Genomic DNA, 21,144 nt, shown 5'->3' on the forward strand with positions numbered 1-21,144 from the left:
TAAATATACCTTCCTGAAGAAACCAGAGGCCTTTCTTCTGGGCATTGTTGGCCAATTGGTGCCAAAGAAGGACAGAACTTTTTTTATGTATGCTACAACAGCAGCAAGAATACTTATTGCAAAGTATTGGAAGACACAAGATTTACCCACTTTGGAAGAATGGCAGATGAAGATGATGGACTATATGGGATTGGCAGAAATGACTGGCAGAATCCGGGACCAGGGAGAAGAGGCGGTGGAAGAAGATTGGAAGAAATTTAATATTTACAAAAATATTGCAAAATTAATGAATGTTAGAATGATGTTGGATAGAAATTAAGTGGTTTCCAGCTGTAATGCTTTAAGAATACGGAAGAAGGGTATAATTAGGTAAAAAAATAACTAAAATGGTGTTGGATTGGAAATAAGTGGTATTGGCAACAAAGTTAATAAGAATATGCAAAAATGAATTGATAATGGATGAAAATACTGAGTTATAAAATGTTAAGTTATAGAGATAAGATAAATGAAAGAGGGCAAGGATTTGCTGATTTGATTATTTAAATGGGAATACAAGAAGGGGAGGTGTGAGGAAGTCAAAGAAACAAGCAAATGAGTTTTATGTTATGAAAAACAATTGTTTTTAATTTTTCTTGTTTTTTCTGTATGTTTTACTAATTTTTTTATTTTTTATTTTTTATTATTATGTGTTTTTGTATATTTGTCCTTGTAAAATCTTAATAAATATTTATTTTTAAAAAAAAACTGTCTGCGGACAAACATTGGCTCACTTGGCTTGTAAAGCGAGATGAGTGCCGCAACCCCAGAGTCATTCGCGACTGGACTTAACTGTCAGGGGTCCCTTTACCTTTACTCTCGTGTAGGACCCTGGCAGAGGCACATGCCCAACTGGCAAGTTCTCTCCCTCCTGGTCTGTCGTTCGGAAGCTACAAAAGCTTTCTTCAGCCCGAACATCACAGCAACTGATACCACCGGAGCACGATTTCTGTTCTCATCCTGAAGCAAAGTTCTTAACCCGAGGTACTATTTCTGGGTTAGCAGAGTCTGTAACCTGAAGTGTATGTAACCTGAAGCGTATGTAACCTGAAGCGTATGTAACCCGAGGTACCACTGTATTTACATATAATACACTCGGAGCATTCTGCCTTAGCCCCTTCCTCTTTCTCATCAGAGAGCAAAGAGAGAAAGAAACAAAGGACAATAGTCTTACATCGCGGAACACAGTAACACAAAACATCCTGTCTCCGTCACTTCCCACACTGTTGATTGAAAACATACACCGTCATGTGATAGACAACAATCCCATGACTGCAAACATGGAGCAAGAATCCTAACATGGAGCACCACTTACAGACATCCAACTGAGTGTCACAAGAACCTAAGAAGAGTTCTGCTGGATCAGACCAAGTGCCCATCTAGTTCAACATCCTGTTCTCCCATGGGCCACCCAGATGCCCGTGGGAAAACCCTTAAGCAGGGCAGGGCCTGAGCACAAGAGCATTCTCCCCTTCCACAGTTCCCAGCCACTAGTATTCTGGTGTCTCTAGACCAGGGCCACTTGCATTCATTAACCATGTTAAATATCTACGTAAGATGTACTGAGATGGATTTTTTTTTAAAGTTTAAGGAAAATGTGGGCCTATTGGGATCTTTGGAATGCTGTAAGAATATGATTAGGAAATAATAATTTAAAAAATGGCTATACAGTGGTACCTCGGGTTACATACGCTTCAGGTTACATACGCTTCAGGTTACAGACTCCGCTAACCCAGAAATACTGCTTCAGGTTAAGAACTTTGCTTCAGGGTGAGAACAGAAATCGTGCTCCAGCGGCACAGCAGCAGCAGGAGGCCCCATTAGCTAAAGTGGTGCTTCAGGTTAAGAACAGTTTCAGGTTAAGTACGGACCTCTGAAACGAATTAAGTACTTAACCTGAGGTACCACTGTAACTTATTTTAAGGGACTGTTATTATAGGATGGTTTGTCCATCCTATAATAATGCACTACATGCCGTGAATTTAATAATGAATGATAATTTTGAATGTTTTTTGTATTGATATGGTACATGTGTGTGTGCAGTAAATGTATAAATGAATTGTTTGGGTTTCTTTTAATATAATATTAAAGCAGAGGTTGCCAACATGGTGCCCATGGGCACACATGGGCCCCTCAAAGACTTTGCAGGTGCCCACAGGACCCTCTCCTTCCACCTTGCTGAAATTAGGCTTGAAACGATCATTCTACTGTAGCCAAAAGCACATAAAGAGGGGCAATGGTCATAAGACCAACTACATATGGCCTTCTCATAAAATCATTAAGTCCAGAATCTAAAATTACCTACCACCACTACTCTGACAAACACTTGGTGGTGGTTAGTCAGGCAGGTAGAGTCCGATTGGAGCTATCCAAGGTCCTGCAACTCTAGTCTGACCCCATTCTGGACTTTGGTTAGCTCATCTGACCCTAGAACAGGCATGTCCAAAGTCCGTTTTGGGGGCCTAATCTGGGCCTGCCGGTCGATTTAATCTGGCCCCCGTGGCAGTATAAATCAGTATAAAAAAATCAGTATAAAAAAAAGCTCAACAACTTTGGTCGGCCCTCATGCATGCTCACTTCATCAAATTTGGCCCTCTTTGAAAAACGTTTGTGCACCCCTGCCCTAGAAAAATTGAAAGGCCATGTAAGAGTTTAGAGCTTGACTAAGGAACATAGGAAGCTGCTTTCTGTTGAGTCAGACTAATGGTCCATGTAGTTCAGTAGGCTGCACTGCATCCTTACAACATAGTGCAAAGAGTAGGGTGTGTTCCTGTGGTGCCTAGGCAACTGGGAAATGCTTGCTTTCGTTTGGCAAGTGTTGTGCAGGTACTTAGGCAACATTGGGGGGGGGGGTGGATTGCCAAACTCTTCGCACTCTGTGCTGTGGTTGCAGCATCATTCCGAAAGCTAGGAAAGCGTCTCCACCCTTGGGACAAAGAGATGATCATAGCTGCAAACTGTCAGAGAATCAAAGCTAAAGTATCTGGGCAACAGATCAGAACCAGAGAGGGCACACCAATTTCATAGAATCATAGAATTGCAGAGTTGGAAGGGACCACAAGGGTCATTTCTGCTCATCTTTCATAACCTTTGCTGTTAGCTTTCACCCCCCCCCCATACTCATCAGTCTCCAACCTCTGATGCACCAGACACAGCCAGGATCTGGTCCCTTCATCTACCAGGTTCTCTTTCCTGTCAGGTTAGGCTAGGCTTCTGCCCCATTCCACTAGACTCCACTCCATAACCTATCAGGCAGCACCCCTTACTTCAGAAAAGGGGAACCTGTGGCCTTTCAGATGGTATTGGACTCCAAATCCCATCAGCCTTAGCCAGCATGGCTAATGACTAGAGATGATATGAGCTGTATTCCAGCAACATATCTGCAGGTTCTCCACCCCTGTCTGGTTATAGCCTCTGCCCTCTGGGTCTTAGGATCTCAGTGGACCAAGCAACCCTAAGTCAGGTGGAGAAGCACCTGGACAGATTGGCATGAAATAAATTGGCTAGATTCAAGTCTTCTGTTAACTAAGGCTTGGGATACTGAGGGCTTGTGGTGGCGGTCTGGATATTATTGCCCAAATCTTCAGAGATACAGACCCTGGGGGTCAGGGCAGAGCCTGAGAGGCTAGCAGGTCGTGGCAAAATGTCTCTGGTAGGTTGAGGTGGAGCCTGGAAGTGTGCAGTTGGCCTAGGGACTGGATCATGCTAGGGTCAGGCATGTCACAAAAACCCATAGTTTAGGTATCCTACTCCCATAGTTTAGGTCAGTGGTGTCCAAACTTTTTTCAAAGAGGACCAGATTTGATGAAGTGAAGGGCCATGGGGCCTTCCAAAGGGCCAACCAAAGTTGTTGACCTTTTTTAGGATTGAAGTTGTTGAGCTTTCTTTAGGGTTGGAGCTGTTGAGCTTCTTTTAGGATTGAGGTCGTTGAGGGTTTTTTACCGACCGGCAGGCAGGATTAGGCCCCCAAAATGGACTTAAATGGAGGTTTGACTAAGATTTTAATGTGTAGTGTGGATGAGACATCATTTACTTAGAGTCCAAGGAGGAGGCAAAAATGCTGAGTCTTTGTGACATTAAGATTGAATATTATGTGGTATGTTGCTTCCTTCTCACTCTGTTATCCTGGGACTCTATGAACCAGGTCTGATTGTGAGCAAGATGGGAAAGTGACAGAAGTCAGCATCACCCAGTCTGAGCAGTAAAGATCTGGGCACACTGAACCATATGAACCAGTAGAAATTTAGAGAACCACGCAGGCTTAACTGCAACTTGAGGGTGTAGGTGTATATATAGGAGAAGAAGTGTGGTAAGAGACAGGATAAACAGGCTGGATTCATTAGGGTGGGGTCTAGAATTTATCTATTGCAGAGAACAGTATTGCAGAGGTGTAACCTGTTAGGGTGTGGCCAATTATGCATCATCACAAAGAGAGGGCAAAAGAGGACACAGATTTGCATCAAAATGGCAGGTGCTGATTTAGATGAATAGATGCACATTTATTAATAATTTCTAAGATTCAAATCCAAATACATAAAAAGAGCCCTACTGGATCAGGCCACATGATGGTTCTCACGGTTGCCAACCAGATGCCCCCAAGGGAAATCTAAGCAGGACCTGAACACAAAAGCATTCTTCACTCTTGTGGCTTCTAGCACCTGGTATTCAGAACCATTACCGCCTCCAATTGCGGAGGCCAAGCAAAAGTGTCAGTGGATTAATCTAATCTTTTGAAAGAATTAGATAAATTAAGGGAGGATAAAGCTAATTCTTTTAAAAGATTAGATTAATCCAAGTTGGCAGCCATCACTGCCTCCTGTAGGAATAAGTACATCTCACCATAGTGGGGAAAACTGTATCCAAGTGACCTGTGTTCCTGCTTGGAATAAATGTTGGCAGACAACTTCAAGGCCACGCCTTTCCTTTCTTTACACCAGACCTGGACCAGAAAAGAGCTGCAAATAGAGGGCACCTTCCAAGCAGGTTTTTCTGGTTTGCTTTTAAATGCTGGTAAAAGTGCTTGTATAGAAATTGTGCTTTTAGAAATTGTTTGTTACATTTGTACTGGGACCTTATGGTGAAGCATGAGTAAAGGTAAAGGTAAAGGGACCCCTGTCCACTAGGTCTAGATGTGGCCAACTCTGGGGTTGCGGCGCTCATCTCGCTTTATTGGCCGAGGGAGCCAGCGTACAGCTTCCGGGTCATGTGGCCAGCATGACTAAGCCACTTCTGGTGAACCAGAGCAGCACACAGAAACGCTGTTTACCTTCCCGCCGGAGCGGTACCTATTTATCTACTTACACTTTGATGTGCTTTTGAACTGCTAGGTTGGCAGGAGCAGGGACCGAGAAATGGGAGCTCACCCCGTCGCTGGGATTCAAACCACCAACCTTCTGATCGGCAAGCCCTAGGCTCTGTGGTTTAGACCACAGCGCCACCAGCATCCCGAGGAAGCATGAGTAAGAAATCTAAATATAATAATAATTCATAATAATAATGTTTTGTACTGCTTATATGATGGCTTTATCATTATGCTATAAGCATAATTGCTTACTTTTAGTGGTTACCTTTAAAAGAAGAAAAGGATTGTTGTAATGGTTGTAGTAGAAAAAGAAAAATCTACAACAATTGCATTCCCCCTTTTTTCAGTGTGTGTGTGTGTTACTTACTTACACACACACACACACACACACACACACACACACTTTTAGCCAGTTTCAGTTTAAACCAGGAGGCTGTATTGCACCTGCCTTTCTTATCTAGCAGACAGGCAGACTTATTCCTCATTCACACTTTCCATGATGACATCAGCAAGCCTCCACCCGTTACAGTACAATGTACAGATCCGCTGTGGCTGTTGCCATGGCAGTGAACTCATCAAATGATTAGCAGGTGAAATACCTGGGATGTCTTTGGCAAGATGTCCATGAAACTCTGGGGGTGATGATGATGATAAATTTGCCATCCTTTTAACAAACATTTGGACTGACCTGTTCACACTGTTTGTAAGAGACCAATCTGTTCTCGTCCACTTCATGTCTCATGTTTGCCATCTAATCTATGTGAATAGACTCCCAGAAGCTGGGAAGAGGTTCCAGTGATTAGAGGGTCAGCCTTCATAGCCCCCCATAGTTCTTGGCCCCTTTCCCATGGCTCTGAGTCTCCACCTACATACTGTTGCCTACCCCCCGCCACTCTATTCTTTACCAGAAAAAAAATATCAGAAGAAATTCTGAGTCTTCAGAAAGCAAATTTAGAATAAATTATACTTTGCAACATTTATGCAAAATGTAGCAGCCTGCATAATTTATTCAAAAGGAAGAATTTGGCACACATGGTATTTTTCATAGTTCAAGGAATGACTCTAGGTTTTCTTCCAGGATTCTCTTTCTGCTAGATTCTGCTGGCTCATGGTGACACCCTCCTGCTGTCAATTTTGAAAGGAGAGGGCATGTAAAAGGGTGTTCATAGGGGCTTCAGATCTCCCTTTTTTCACAAAGCAAAACCAAAGCCTCTATTCCAGGCATCCCCAACCTGCGGCCCTCCAGATGTTTTGGCCTACAACTCCCATGATCCCTAGCTAACAGGACCAGTGGTCAGGGATGATGGGGATTGTAGTCCAAAACATCTGGAGGGCCAAAAGTTGGGAATGCCTGCTCTATTCCAAAACCAGCCTCTTCCTGTCAGGAAACATTTAAGGGCCAGTGAGCAGCAAGCGGTTCTTTAAGCGGCTACTATTGTTTCATTTTGAAAAGGAATGCTTAATTTATTTAGATTGCTCTCCCCTAGGACATATTCACAACCAGCATTAGAAACACCTCTTAGTCTCACCTGTGACACTTGTGAACTAATGTAATGAAGCATGCTGTGAACCAGAGATTGTTTTAACTGCAATGACAGGCTAGAAGATGGATTCCTATCCTTGGGTCAATGCTTGATAGTATTGTTTCTGACACTCTGAGCTTTTAGTTGGATTGTGTTCTTAAATCATGAATTATATTGCTTAATTTTAAGAAACAAAAGTATTAATTGGCCAGACTAAATCCCTGTGTAACCCAAACATCACCCGCCTTTCTGAATGCTGGAGAAAGGAACTGACTTGAAGCTGCAATCCTATAAACGCTTGTTCGGGTTTGTCCCATGAAACTTAATGGGCCTTAATTCCTAAGTAAACATGGACAGGATTTCATTGCAAGAGTTTTTTGAAAACTAATTCAGCTTCAGAGATGCCATATGACAGCAATCTCCAGCCTTTTCTGGCCGGGAACCCATCTTATAATTTGCATTTGGAGACTCTTTTCTTAACTTCTTGCCATATATTTGTATAGTGGCAGTGCTGTTTTTTGCAACCCACTTTAGATCAGGCCATGACCACCAAGCTGTGGCCCCAATCTACTAGCTGAAAACTGGCAGTGTACAAGATCCCTCCAAAGTTGTTTTAGCCTTAAATTAAATTAAATCTACCAATAAGTAAATAATAAGAATCAAGACCACATATGACTTGACTGCAGTTTATTGAAAATGGCCACCTCCCAACAACTTGGGAAGCAAACCATGGGAAATAAAGACAGGTGCAATGTAATTCACAAAACTGACACAAGAATGTACTTTTGATAATGTGATAGCTTTTCCAATGACACCATTATAGTAAATGATTGTTTTCTCAGTGTTGTACAGGACCTTGTTGCTCTGGAGCCACAATCAGGCCGCCTGATCATTGATTAAATCATGACTTTGATTCAAGGGAGGAAATGCTCTATTTTCCTTTCTCTTTCTAGGCAGATAAGAGCAATTGTGACTTCGCATTATCAATGTTGGCTGGTCCAACATCAGCACATTGTCAAATACAGTGGGGACAAATTATGTCTTTTGGGAAGCAAGGAACTACAACAACACCTGGAGAGAACAACCAAGTGGAAGAAGCCGCAAGAAAGAGAAGGAAAGGCCACTTCAATACAGAATGCCATGAACTGGCAGCCACCATAAAAAGCCAAAAAATGTACAGCATACTCTGAAAGAAACACACTCCTCCCCTTCCCCCATCCAGCTCCTCTCTGCTAACTGATATCCTAAAATGCAACACCATCAGCATATTTCATTAGCATTCTCTACCAGCTATCTTCCACCATTGTACAACTAAGCAACAGGTGACAGAAGCAAGATGGAAGATGGTAAGGTTAATGGTGCTTTCTTGGGGAGCAAACTAGATACAACATTGTGTTTTAAAGGACACAGTTTGTTCTTTTCTGTATTACCAGGGTGGGGTTGAAGGTGTTGCGCTGATGCCACAAGAAGCTAGAAGATGTTTCTTTCCTTTTAGGAACCAGCTGGGACATTTAATGCCTTCCGCCTTTGATGGATGAGCTGCTTGTGGTGGTTCTCCTAATGATCGTGCTAGAGCCGGAACCGGAACCTTGAGAGTATCCACCACCGCCTATGCAGGAGCCTCCAGAGCCTCCTCCTCCTATGATTCCACCTCCGTAGCCCCCGCTTCCACCGCCATAACCTCCGCTTCCACCGCCATAGCCACAACTTCCACCGCCCATTCCTCCCCCTACGATGCTGCCGCCGCTAATGCCGCCGCCCATGCTACCAACACTAATGCCACCGCCGCTCATGCTGCCACCGCCGCCAATTCCGCCCATGCCGCCGCCCATGCCGCCGCCAATTCCGCCCATGCCGCCGCCCATGCCGCCGCCAATTCCGCCCATGCCGCCGCCGCCAATTCCTCCCATGCCGCCGCCATATTGGGAACTCCTCACAGCTGCAAAGGAAACACAGGTTCAGTACATACACTTTCATGTTGAAAATAATTCATGTTTGAAACAGTGAAGGTGAACATGGAAACTACTTACAGACATGGACTTGGGATCCTTGGCCACACAGCCTGTTTAGGAATAAGAAAAACTGGTCACAAAATGAAACGAAACCTTCTTTTCGCTACAAGTATGATCACTTAATCCAGGCTTCCTCAACCTTGGCCCTCTGGATATTTTGAGACTACAATTCCCATCATCCCTGACCTCTGGTCCTGCTAGCGAAGGATCATGGGAAGGATCACAGGCCAAAAACATCTGGAGGGCCAAGTTTGAGGAAGCCTGACTTAATAGGCAGAGTGGTTTCTGCAGATAATAGTAGTCCTGTCTAGTAGGCCCGACTTACAAGTGACCCAAAAAGCCATGTAGTCCTACGCCTATTTTACAAGGCTAGACCTTCCATCCTCCAACCCCCCCCAAAAAAATTCCCTCCTGCAAATCAATCCATATAATCTGGACCAATGAGAAACAAGCAGAGAAGGCAGAGTGCTACACAACGTCATCAAAATAAGTAAAGGAAAGCACACAATACACCAAGGAGGCATAACAGATTAACAAAACAAAACAAACAATAAAACCACCAAGGACATTCCTTCTGGAGCCATAACAAATTTGCTCTCCATAATTTGGATGTCCAATATGCCACTAAGCATTCTATGAATATTCAAATATTTGCAGAATCCTTCCTGAACCCACAATATTTGAAATCAAGGCAGATGCTGCTTGCAGACACTTGGTCCAGTTAATCTACAAAGGGAAAAAAAATCCCTCTGTGGAAGGTTGCAATGATCACCCACCTGCTCTCTTCTCCTTCCAGCAGTTTCCTGTACATGGCAATCTCAATGTCCAGAGCAAGCTTGATGTTCAGCAGGTCTTGGTACTCTTTCAATAGACGAGCCAACTCTTCCTTGTCCTTTGTCAGGGCACATTCCAATTCTTCAAGTTTCTGCCTAGCATCCCGGAGGGCCAACTCGCCACGCTCCTCAGCTTCAGCAATGGCTGACTGCAGCTGAGCACACTGCAAGACAAGAAGAAGGGAAAGATAAAAAACTTTTCTGTTTCCACTACGACTGAGACCTTGGGATGGACTTTTTGGAATCCCAGCCTTCCTTGTTGCTATGTTTACCTACCCAGCTGTTTAACAAGCCTCCCAGGCAGGGATTGCATCAGAAGCCCAGGTTTTTCTGACAGCTGTTCAGTCCAATCTCTGAATATCTGTCTCATTATTCCTGTCTAGCACCTGAAACCCTGAATTTAGGAACAAAGGCTGGGAACAGACTGGTCCATCCCTGATCTGAGCACCCATCAGGGATAATTGTTTCCAGGTCAAAGATGGGATTTATAGGCCAGCCTGGACCCATAGTGCCAAGGGATATGGCCACGTTCATGATCTTAGAAAAAGAAAGATGCTGAGGCTCAAAACTGCATAGCAGCCTTCGTGGTTGCCCTGAAAGATGTATTCAAGATACCATGAGCATCCTTTCCCAACCTGTTGCCCACCAGATGTTGCTGGACTGGCCATTGGCCATGCTGAATGAAACTGATGAGAGTTGGAGCCTAATGACATCTGAAGGAGAGACTTCTTGTGAGTGCTCAGCAGTGGTGGGGACCAACACTTTGCCTGAACTGAGCCATCTCTTTCAAGTCTGAATCCTGATGTTCCAAAGAGGTTCAGAGGCTGAGTCCAGGTAAGCCTGGGATCAAGTTCAGTTCTCCCAACACATGTCTTTTCTACTTATTAGTATGTTAGATGTCATTATTTAATGGAGAAAATTAAGCAATATTTGGGGTCTTTTGGTAAGTCCTGTGGCGTAGCGTGGGTTGTCAGCACCCGGGGCAAGGCAAGTAATTTGCACCCCCTAACCCATGGATTTGCGCCCCCTAACCCTAACCCCCAGATGTTGTGCCCGGTGCGGCCGGGCCCCCCTGCACCCCCCACACTACGCCACTGGGTAAGTCTACCTCCAGGTGCTTTTTCCAGTCTTCCTGTACTAAGATATCTCAGCTGACACTTGCCACCTTAGCACATTTCCACAGAAGAGTGGCAGCTTCTAGCAACAGTTGATGTGTGAGAGACTGAGAACTCTCTGTAGAATATGGAGCAACACTTCTGACATTATACTGCACATTAAGGCAGCAGCTTGAAGAGGGCACCACACAGAGGCTATTCCATGTGGCCTCCATGTGGCCAAGATGAATGTGCTGATCCCTCATTGCCAACATCCATGCATCTTGAATTAGAGTATCACGAGTCCATTGCTGAGCAACAGTTGTAAGCCAAGGTCCTCCCCGGAAAGGAGCTCTTCCTCTCCAAGGCATGTGTACGGGTGCAGTGGAACAGAGTTTCTGCCGGATTCCTTTTAGGCAGGAGACAAGACTCAGAACAGAACGACTACTGCTGCCTGCACAATCCACTAAGTGATGAGTCAGCATCCTTTCTCGCTCAGATTTTAAAAGCTGACGAACATAGGAAACTCCCTTATACAGACTAAGATCATTTGATCATCTAGGTCAGTATTGTTTAAACAAGCCTTCCCTAACATGGTTTAGACTACAGTTCCCATTATCCACAACTATTAGCTATGCTGACTGGGGTTTATGGGAATTGTAGTCCAGAATATCTCACGGGTGCCAGGCTGGTCCAAATTGACTGACTGCAGCTCCCCAAGATTTACAGATAAGACTTGGTTTAAAGCCAAAACGTTTCCACCCTAAAAGCCTCCCATGTTCAAATTGCAACATGATGTCCCTTGAACCACCCAGGCTTCTCAGGGAAATGTAACTTCAATCACTGTCACGCCTGAATTTACATACAGGCAATGCAATTTGCATTGTGTGCTTGCCTGATCTGATGCAACGGTTGAACAAAGCCACCGCCATCCTTAATAGATTGCAGAGTGTTGAGAGATTGGAAGGGCAATTCGAAAAGAGAATAATGGGCATCAGGCATCTTCCAGAGATAAATGTATGAAGTTGCTGAGTCAGAATACCATTGATTTCAAGAGAGGCATTTGATCTCTTCCAAGGTCTAAGACAACAATATAATACTTGGACCTGGAATTATCAAGGATTAGACTAGGAGCTTCCGCAAGCTATCATTGAGCTAAAGCCCATCTGATAGCTAAGATGAACTTTACACCCATGTGGTGTGATGTGGACCTCCTGAAAAAGAAGACACTTTTCAGCCTTTGCCCAAATGGAATGTTTAAGTGCCATACCTGCTTCTTGACACGGTCAATCTCCCCACGCAGTCTCTGAATGTTCCTAGTCAGCTCTTGAATCTCATGTCTGGTGTTAGTCAGGCTGTCCCCATGTCTTCCAGCTGTGTTTTGCAGAGCTTCATACTGTTGGGCAGAAACAGTGTTGTGTTTAAGAAACAAAGCAAAAGTTCCTGCAGCAATGTTCTAATCATGGATACCATCCAAAGGTCCCTCTGCCACAACACATTAGCTTCAAGCACAGGGGTCATGCAGGGGCAGATTTGGGTACTATGGTGCCCTGTGCGAGGCCAATATTTGGTGCCCCCTTCAGTCTTTGCAGTTCCTTTCCAAAGGCAGGTGAGAAGGTGCCCATCCAAAGGTCCCTCTGCCACAACACATTAGCCCCAAGCACAGGGAGGATCGTGCAGAGGCAGATTTGGGTACTATGGTGCCCTGTGCGAGGCCAGAATTTGGTGCCCCCTTCATTCCTTGAAGTGCCTTTCCAAAGGTAGGCAAGGAGGTGCCCTGCTTTGGGAAGGAAGTGTGAGGGCTCTGGCAGGATCCCAGGGTCCTCATACCTCCTTCCCAAAATCATGAAGGTGCTAACTAGATGAACTCTATGACCCTGTCAGAGCCTTGTGATTCCTTCCTAAAGCCCAGTACCCCTTTGTCTCAGCACTCAGTGCAGGCACACTGCTCACACAGCCCTAAATCCATCCCTGGTTCATGATGGAAGCAGCAAACTACAGAGAACTTCTCACTATGCTACAATCCTATGTTGATATCATTACACCAGTTTGACTATCATGGCTTCACCAAAGGACTAGGAATTGTGGCTGCCATTTTAAATGTCATGGCTTCCCCCACCTCCAAATAATATTCTAGTTTGGCTAAGGAGCTAAGAATTCTCGGTTCGACATTTGCAGTGACTTTCCTTCCTTCACAGGGGTCCCATGGAAAAAGTGATCTGCCCTCAGGTCCCTTGCAATAGAAAGAAAACCCAGGAAACCACAAGGCATGTCAGGTTTCCTCTTTGCTTGATTCCTTACCTGGCTATGGTACCAACTTTCAGCCTCAGCTCTGCTGCTCCGGGCAATCTCTTCATATTGATTTCGTACTTCATCAATGATGCCTTCCAAGTTGAAGTGGCTGCTGTTATCCATACTCACCACCACAGAGGTGTCATGACCACCCATCTGGACCTGAGACAGTTCCTGTTAAAGGACCAAAAAGCCATCAATCAGCAAGACTTGCAATCTGCCTCATTTCTGCCATTTCTCCCCTGATTCACCACTCATAAAAAAATAACTAATTAATATCAATTATGTTTGAACTAATTAATATAAATTATGTCTCCACAAGCATGATTTTGATGTGTCTGGGCTGTAATTGCTTTCGTGCTTTTTCATAGCTTTCACTTTTTAAAAAAGAATGCAAGTTTCTAGATCTCAGAGAGGAAAAGGGGGGGAAACAAACCTAAAACTTTCCATGCTGTTACACTGATTAAGCTTTTTGTTTCAGGTGCAGCGCATAGAGCAATCCAATCTAAGGTGAACACAGATATCTCCATCCCAGTTTAATTGTGGTGGCTGGGAGGAAGTTCAGCACAGTCAATGGAAGTACAGAATCACCAGGATGGAGTGAGGCTTCTGGGGCTATCCATCTTAGTCCTTTAGTCCTCTGTGACTATCACATACTTTCCTCTGGTTCCTTGCATCCCTCCCTCAAAACTATGTGGAGTGGTAAGTAACATTCCCATGTATGCCTTCATCTATTTTAAGGAGAGGGAATTCAGTTCCTTTGAATGTGGGTTCAGTGGGCGATGGTAGAGGAGAGAGTATTCTTAGCTAGCAGATGGAATGGATAGATTCCTTACCTGTTGGAAGATACGTCTAAGGAATTGGATCTGCTCAGCTAGAGCACCCACTTTGGCTTCCAAGTCAGTCTTGGTCATGTAGGCACAATCCACATCCTAGAAGAGAGATTATGGGGAATGCAAACTTTAAAGTTTCACAGAGTGTTATCACTGACTGAGGCACAACATACAAGAGGTTAGGCATGTCCACATAGATAACATTTTATTCTCCATTCCTGTTGGGATGTTTAGCTGTGATGACTCAACAGGGACTCTGCTTCCCATGTGAAGACATAATTAAAGGCAGGGTGTTCCTAGCATGCACAGATTTCTTTCCCTCTTCACCAAGAAACCCCAGGGATTCCCCACACATCTGGCTGTAGGGGGAAAGGGCTTCTGGGTCAGAGGGTGGGGCTGCCAAGCAGGCTTAATCCAACAGTTCCTCTCAATTTATTAATGAAAAAATGGATTTTTAAACAAATTACCCTGGGTGCATAGGAAGCAGCAGTTTAATCTATGCTGCCATGTTTTGCAGTGTGCCCCTGCAATTTCTATGATTGCCCTTTTGAACTGCTATAGATCCAGTATAATTTGCTACTATGAGCTCTCCAGTGAGAGCTAAAGATGAGTGATAGGTGTCTTGCGGGGTTCAGCTGTTCTCCAAAAGGCCATTAAACATGCTTGCAGGCTCAAGAGAACCAGAGGTGGTGCAGTAGTTAAAGTATCAGATCAGGACCCGGGAGAAAAGGTTTCCGATCCGCACTCAACCATGAGCTTGCTGGGTGACCTTGGACCAGTCACAGATTCTCAGTCTAACCTACCTCACAGGGATACTGTGAGAATAAAATGGGGAAGGGGGAAGCTCATTTGCCAACTTGTGCTAACATGTCAGGGAGAAGCAGTGGCGTAGTGTGGGGGTGCAGGGGGGGGCGTCCGCACCGGGTGCAACATCTGGGGGGGCGCTCGCACTCACAGCTCTCTGCCCCCTGCTAAAATCCACAGGTTAGGGGGCGCAAATTACTTGCCTTGCCCCGGGTGCTGACAACCCACGCTACGCCACTGGGGAGAAGGCCTATACAGGCACTTCGGGTTACACATTTTCAGGTTATGGACGCACTGAAACCTGGAAGTACCAGAACGGGTTACTTCCTGGTTTCAGCGCTTGCGCATGTGCAGAAACACTAGATCATGATTTGTACATGTGCAGAAACGCTGGATTACGTCACGCACGTGTGCAGATGCGGCGCTGCGGGTTGAGAATGCTGCGGGTTGCGAATGTGCCTCCCGCATGGATCACGTTCGCAACCCGAGGTTCCGCTGTACTTGTAGCCTTGACTTCCCCCTGACATATGGGAGAAAACAACATTTCTGTGCAATGGCTTGAAAACATTCTGATGCCTAATTCAATTCTATCCCACCAAGATGCCTTCTCTATTTACAGTATGCTGCCAAGCGCCACTTCTCACCTTTTTCAGCACCACAAATTCATTCTCAGCAGATGTGCGCCTGCTGATCTCTTCTTCATACCTGTTTAAATCAGAAAAAAGAGGTCACAATGAGCTCACTGAGATAGACTACTGCAAGTGTATAAGATGCCAAGGTATTAAAATAAACCACACAAGCTGAACATTGCAAATCCCCCAGAGAAACACACACACACACACACACACACACACACACACACACAGCTACTCAGATTAGTGTTTCCAACCTTCTGCTGTACTGCAGAAGATTGTAGTGCAGAGTGCAACCTGCACTCATTTGGAATGCCCTGGAGCTGAGGACAATTTCATTATTCTGAACCAAAGTCACTTAATGATTAATGGCAGATCTCCCCCTGAAGCACAAATAGTGGTGACGAAGCCCCTTTCATTTTTGGTTGTTCCTTACTTGTTCTTGTAGTCTTCTACAAGGTGCTGCATGTTCTGAAGTTCTGATGCCAGCTGTGACTTCTGCATACGGATTCGTTCAATTTGGCTTCTCAGGCCGTTGATGAATTGCTGGAACTCACTATCCAGATTCTGCTGTGGGCCTCGGCCCTGGGTTTGCTGCTGTAAGATCTGCCATTTGGTTTGCAGAACCTTGTTTTGTTGCTCTAGGAACCGGACCTGAAACCCAAGAAATGGAAGATGTATAAGACATTGAAGAGGTTCAGCATCATAGCACATTGGAGATGGGTGCTAACAGCAAAGTCCATTCTTTCACAGGTTACTGGATCCACATGAAGGCAACCTGGCTAAGCCCCAAATTACACTCTGCTTCCCCTGTTTGTTGTTACTCTGAATTAATAATTGCAGAATTGGAAACACTCGCAATTTTCAGTTTCTGGGGGCCAGTGGAACCTTACCATTTCCTTAGAACTATGCTTTGTGGTTCTCATAGCAGGGCCACAGATCAGTGCCTGCTCCCCAAGTGATGACACAACATAAGAAACTGGGATGAAAGGTCATTTTTATGGTGACCGTAAAATGTAGCTGTGCAACAATAAACCAGTGTTGGCACTGTAAACTACAGTTGCTTCTATCTGGGCAACACCACCCTGGCTTGAGGTAGCAACCCACCAGAGTGGATCAGCTCTTACCACAGCCACAATGTCCTAAAGGCAGCCTGAGGAGTCCATACTTGCTCTCTGGTCTGCATTCACCAGTAAGAGGACCACCTAGACTGAGTTCTGTGTCCTCCCACATCATCTCAAACTTTCAAGAAGTAATAGCTCAGTATAGAGCCTCTGCTTTGCATGCAAAAGATCCCTGTCATCTCCAGGTAAGACTAGGTGAGACTCCTTTCTGAATACCTAGAGAGTCTCAGCCAGTCAGTGTGGACAATACTGAGTGTGATGGATCAATGGTCTGACTCAATGCAAGGCAGTTTCCTATGTTCCTTCACCCCACATGCCTCAAGGTGCTCACCAAATATTCTACACTTATGTCCACCATACCCACCCTTAAACTGACCAGAAAGCAAATCAGCCACAAGAGAAGCACACCAAAAAAGAGATATGACAGTGATGGAAAAGATGTGCATAAAGGTGGATCTTAAGCCCACCCCAGATAAATCCTATTCTGACCACACAAATAACAGGCCACCATAGCCCTGGCTATCAGCCCCAGGATGACTAGGTAGGTGAGTAGCTGCACCAAAGGGATAGAAGAGTTCCAGGCAGTGTTGCCTTATGTAGGGTCATATGAAAGGTCATTCCTGAGTCATAGTGAAGATGTAGCATGCTGCCCTCTTCATTCAATCCAGAAGCAGCGGGGAAACTCCCCCCTGATCAATGCCGGGGAAATGACATTGCATGTAAGACAGTCAAAGGTTGCCATCTGTAATTAATGTATATCAGGTAGGAGGACTGGGGAGACCCCTACTTGAGACCCTGGAGAGCCTAAGCCAATCAAAATAGACAACACTAGGCCAGATAGACCAGTGGTCTGAGTCAGCAGCAGCTTCATATGAGATATATTAGGACTGAAGTTGATGGACTGCAACTGCCACCATCCCTCGCACTAGCCATGCTAGCTGGGGCTGATAGGAGATGAAGTCTAATATCATCAGAAGGGCACCAGGTTCCCCTGACAAATATGAAAAAGCTACTTTTTAACAGCCATGCAACTCACAGCTGAAAAGTTTTGCTAGTCATACCAAAAGATTTTTTGCTTCCTTAGAATCCTTGCTTTGGGTTATATCCAGTGCTAGTCCTACTCAGAATAGGTCCATTGAATTTAATGGACCTAAGTTAGTCATATCCATTGACTTAAATGGATCTACTCTGAGCAGGAATATCATTGGATATAATCCAATGTTTCAGCAGAGGAGGTTCCCGAAATCCCATTGAATTTTGCTTGAAGCCAAGTTTCAGGCAACGTCAATTTTAAATGGCATGTTGTCCTGTGTGTCAAGCTTCAATGCATCCCATTGGGCCAATTCTGCACACTTCCTTGGGCAGCTCTTAACACTTAGTTAAACTTTTTCCATTTCATATGTCTTGTGAAACCGTATACATCCATGTACCTGTAACACACACATTTCTCCCAATAAATCTCACTTGTGTCTTAGCCAACACCAATAAAAAAGTAGCAACATACTATTACTATCCTGGAGTCTCTTGGTGAATCTGCTGGTTAATGCAAAGACTCCAGACATCTGTGTCTGCTTAATTTTCTTAATATTGGGTGGGTGGGAGGAACAGAGCAAATGTTCTTCCCTCTGTTTCATGCCACAAACATATTCAACACCCTGATCATCTGCCATTGCAAATGGCCTTAACTGACATTAATGGCTTGTAAACAGTTAACTAGGAGTCTGTTACAGATATTGCGATATATAAGTATCACTGCCCTGAGTGATACATATGCATGTAGAAGGGTAGGATATAAATGCTGGTATAAATGAATAAAGCAAAGAACTCATAATTTCAGAATTTAAGTAAAATATTCTGTGGAAATTAAATCCCATCTAATCCATAATGTAAACCTCAAAATTCAAGCTTTCATATTTTCAGACGTTACTCAACTGTTCATAGCAAAAATTAACTGCATTTTCCCAGACAACACGCATTATGTGAAATCAGTCAGACTGCATCACTTCCTTTTCTGGCAGCTTACCTTGTCAATAAAGCTAGCAAATTGATTGTTGAGACTCTTGATTTGCTCTTTCTCCTGATTTTTCACTTGCTGGATCTGGGGGTCAATATCTACACGAACTGGTCTCAGAAGACTTGGGTCTATTTGGACACTGCCAATGCCTCCACCACTAACACCAGGGCCAATTCCCCCACCGAAAGGACCACCGCCCATTCCTCCGCCACCATAACCACCACCGAAAGGACCACCGCCCATTCCTCCGCCACCATAACCACCACCCATTCCTCCACCACCATAGCCGCCACCCATTCCTCCACCACCATAGCCGCCGCCCATTCCTCCGCCACCATAACCACCGCCTATTCCTCCACCACAGATCCCACCGCCCATTCCTCCACCACAGATCCCACCACCATAGCCGCCACCCATTCCACCGCCATAGCCATAGCCTCGTCCATAGGAAATTCTTGTTCCTCTACTGCCATAGTTATGGAGGCTCCTGCTGCCATATTGGCCTCTTATGCCTCCACCATATCCCTGGCATGATGAAGAATAGCCAATTCTACTTCCTCCTCCTCCACCACCGCCGATAACAGAAGTTGAGCTGTAGCCTCTGCGGCTCACTTTGCTGGTTTTGACAGACATCACTGTGACAGAGTTGAACGAGGAGCAGAGAAAATGATCAAGCCCAGAGGTTGCAATGCAAAAAAAGGAGATGAAGAGATGTGCAGAGCCCAAGGGAAGCAAATCCCTCTGGATCCGGAGTTGGAAAGAGCCTCCCTTATATCTGCTTTAGGGAGGAGCTGGGCTTGAGTTTGCATGGGCGGGAAGAAGGATATCATTGTATTGTGCTCATGAACTTGGTGTGGTTGACAGATCTTCATCTTCAATTTTCCAAACACTGACCCTACCCATTAGCACACCCCTTCACTGCCAAAGGAAGAGAAGACGATGATGATGACCAATGATGGCACAATGTCTTTGCAGTGACTAAGATACTTTAAGCTTGATTATTTTGTCTGGGGAGTAGGCTCTTTAATTGACACAGTGCATCACTCTTTATTCTCAATGGAGGTCCTATCTATCAGTATCTTCATCTGCATTTCTAATTGCAAAGCTCCATGGCAGGCAGCCGCTTTGCAGCATGCAAAGCATTAGCACGCCTTTCACAATCCCCAAAAGCACGCCCGCAATTACACCCTAAATCTGCCTCTATGTGGAAAATTGCCTTTGGCTCCCTAAGAGCAGTTTCTCAACTTGAAGTTCACGGAGGATCTTCATCACCTTGGTAAACAAAATGCTTTGTCAGAGCAGATCTGTCTGGGCTTTTCTCGCATGGGTATCCCTAAAACTCCTTGGGACAGCAGCAGTTCCTTTACACCAAGGAGCTAGCAGCAACACTGAATGAATCTTAAGACGGGCAACACCAGCTAAAAGAGAATGGAGATCACATGCTGATGAACAAATGATGGACATCCATGGAGGACACTTCTCTTTTTACTTTGGATGGTGGGCATAAGGAAACAAAGAGGCGACTGAGGCATGCAACCCTCTGCTTTGGTGGAGATGGTAGACTGTGGATGGCAAAGCTCAAGAAGAACGGATGGGCTAAAACAGCAGAAGGGAAAGGATCAACTTTTCTGCAGGACCTTCGAGATTGACCGATTAATTGCAGCATGAACTTCCATGCAATAAGAACAAAACTGTTTCTACTTCTTCTCTCTGTCTGTCTCTGTCTCTTTCTAGGTCACATGTAGGAATCCCATAAGATACATACTGTGCTCAGCCAATTTCTAGACTTTAGAATCTGAGTTAGCTTGTTTCATAAAATTTATATACCACTTGATTGTGGGGGGAAACCAAGCAAACAAATTTTTAAAAACGTTTTTAAAAGATACATATAAATGAATGTATATGTGTCACAGAGAGAAAAAAGAAGCAGTCAAAAGTGTGAAGGTAGATTAGAAAGATTGGATGGGTCATTGATGGAGAGATGGGCAAAGAATTGTGAAACAGATTGGATGGTAAACTTCGAGCTTAAAGAAATTGCTATTCAGGCCACATAAAAATTGGACCTAGCAGTCACCTAGTTGCTTATGAAGCAAAGGCAACATTGTGAAGAAAGTCATTGTGAAATGTACTTTTTTTATTATTATGAAATGCATTCATCACGCAGCAGCTAAGCTGTAACAAGCTGAGTTATCGTTTTTCAAAGACATGAGCCATGTCTTCATCTTCTTTTTCCTTTTTACTAACCTCCATTAAATATACAAATTAAAATTTGCTGTGACTTCACCAGACATTATTTCTTAGGTAATAATGATTGAATTCACCAAATAGCAGTTTTGCTATAACTCCCCTCCCAATAATAATAATAATAATAATAATAATAATAATGCACATTTAAGAAAATAACCATTTTTAAATATTGCCCTTTTAAAAAGAAAGAAAGAATTTCTTGGCATTATTTTCTATTGAACCAATCAGACTCTTTGAAGCCTTGTTTGTACATGAATAAACAGGTCAGTGCTTCTTCTCTGTCCTTGATGATTAATACACCCATCCATTTCTTGCAGATGCACATATAATACCTTCATTTGCATTCCCTTCTTGTGTATTTCAATATCATGGGCAATGCCTCTGGAGGTGCCCTTTCC

General features: G+C 44.3%; 1 protein-coding gene across 1 annotated transcript; it reads right to left on the bottom strand.

Moving 5' to 3' along the window:
- Positions 1–7,533: 7,533 nt before the first annotated feature.
- Positions 7,534–19,254, bottom strand: LOC310755864 (keratin, type II cytoskeletal 7-like). Its single transcript, XM_083599243.1, has 9 exons — positions 18,509–19,254; positions 15,798–16,015; positions 15,374–15,434; positions 13,929–14,024; positions 13,102–13,266; positions 12,071–12,196; positions 9,650–9,870; positions 8,892–8,923; positions 7,534–8,800 (listed from the first exon to the last, which is right to left on the bottom strand). The coding sequence occupies exons 1-9, from the start codon at positions 19,130–19,132 to the stop codon at positions 8,373–8,375; spliced, it is 1,971 nt and encodes a 656-aa protein (XP_083455369.1). The 5' UTR covers positions 19,133–19,254; the 3' UTR covers positions 7,534–8,372.
- Between the last annotated feature and the right edge of the window lie 1,890 nt (positions 19,255–21,144).

The sequence above is a fragment of the Podarcis filfolensis genome (assembly GCF_964270895.1).
Source record: "Podarcis filfolensis genome assembly, chromosome: 2".
Classification (NCBI taxonomy): Eukaryota; Metazoa; Chordata; class Lepidosauria; order Squamata; family Lacertidae; genus Podarcis; species Podarcis filfolensis.

Excerpts from the sequence above, each read along its gene's own strand:
- LOC310755864 (XM_083599243.1), bottom strand. The coding sequence starts at position 19,132 with ATGTCTGTCAAAACCAGCAAAGTGAGCCGCAGAGGCTACAGCTCAACT. Across the intron at positions 16,016-18,508 it reads TTGCTAGCTTTATTGACAAG|GTCCGGTTCCTAGAGCAACA; the intron begins GTAAGCTGCCAG and ends CTTGGGTTTCAG. Across the intron at positions 15,435-15,797 it reads GTAGAAGACTACAAGAACAA|GTATGAAGAAGAGATCAGCA; the intron begins GTAAGGAACAAC and ends TGATTTAAACAG.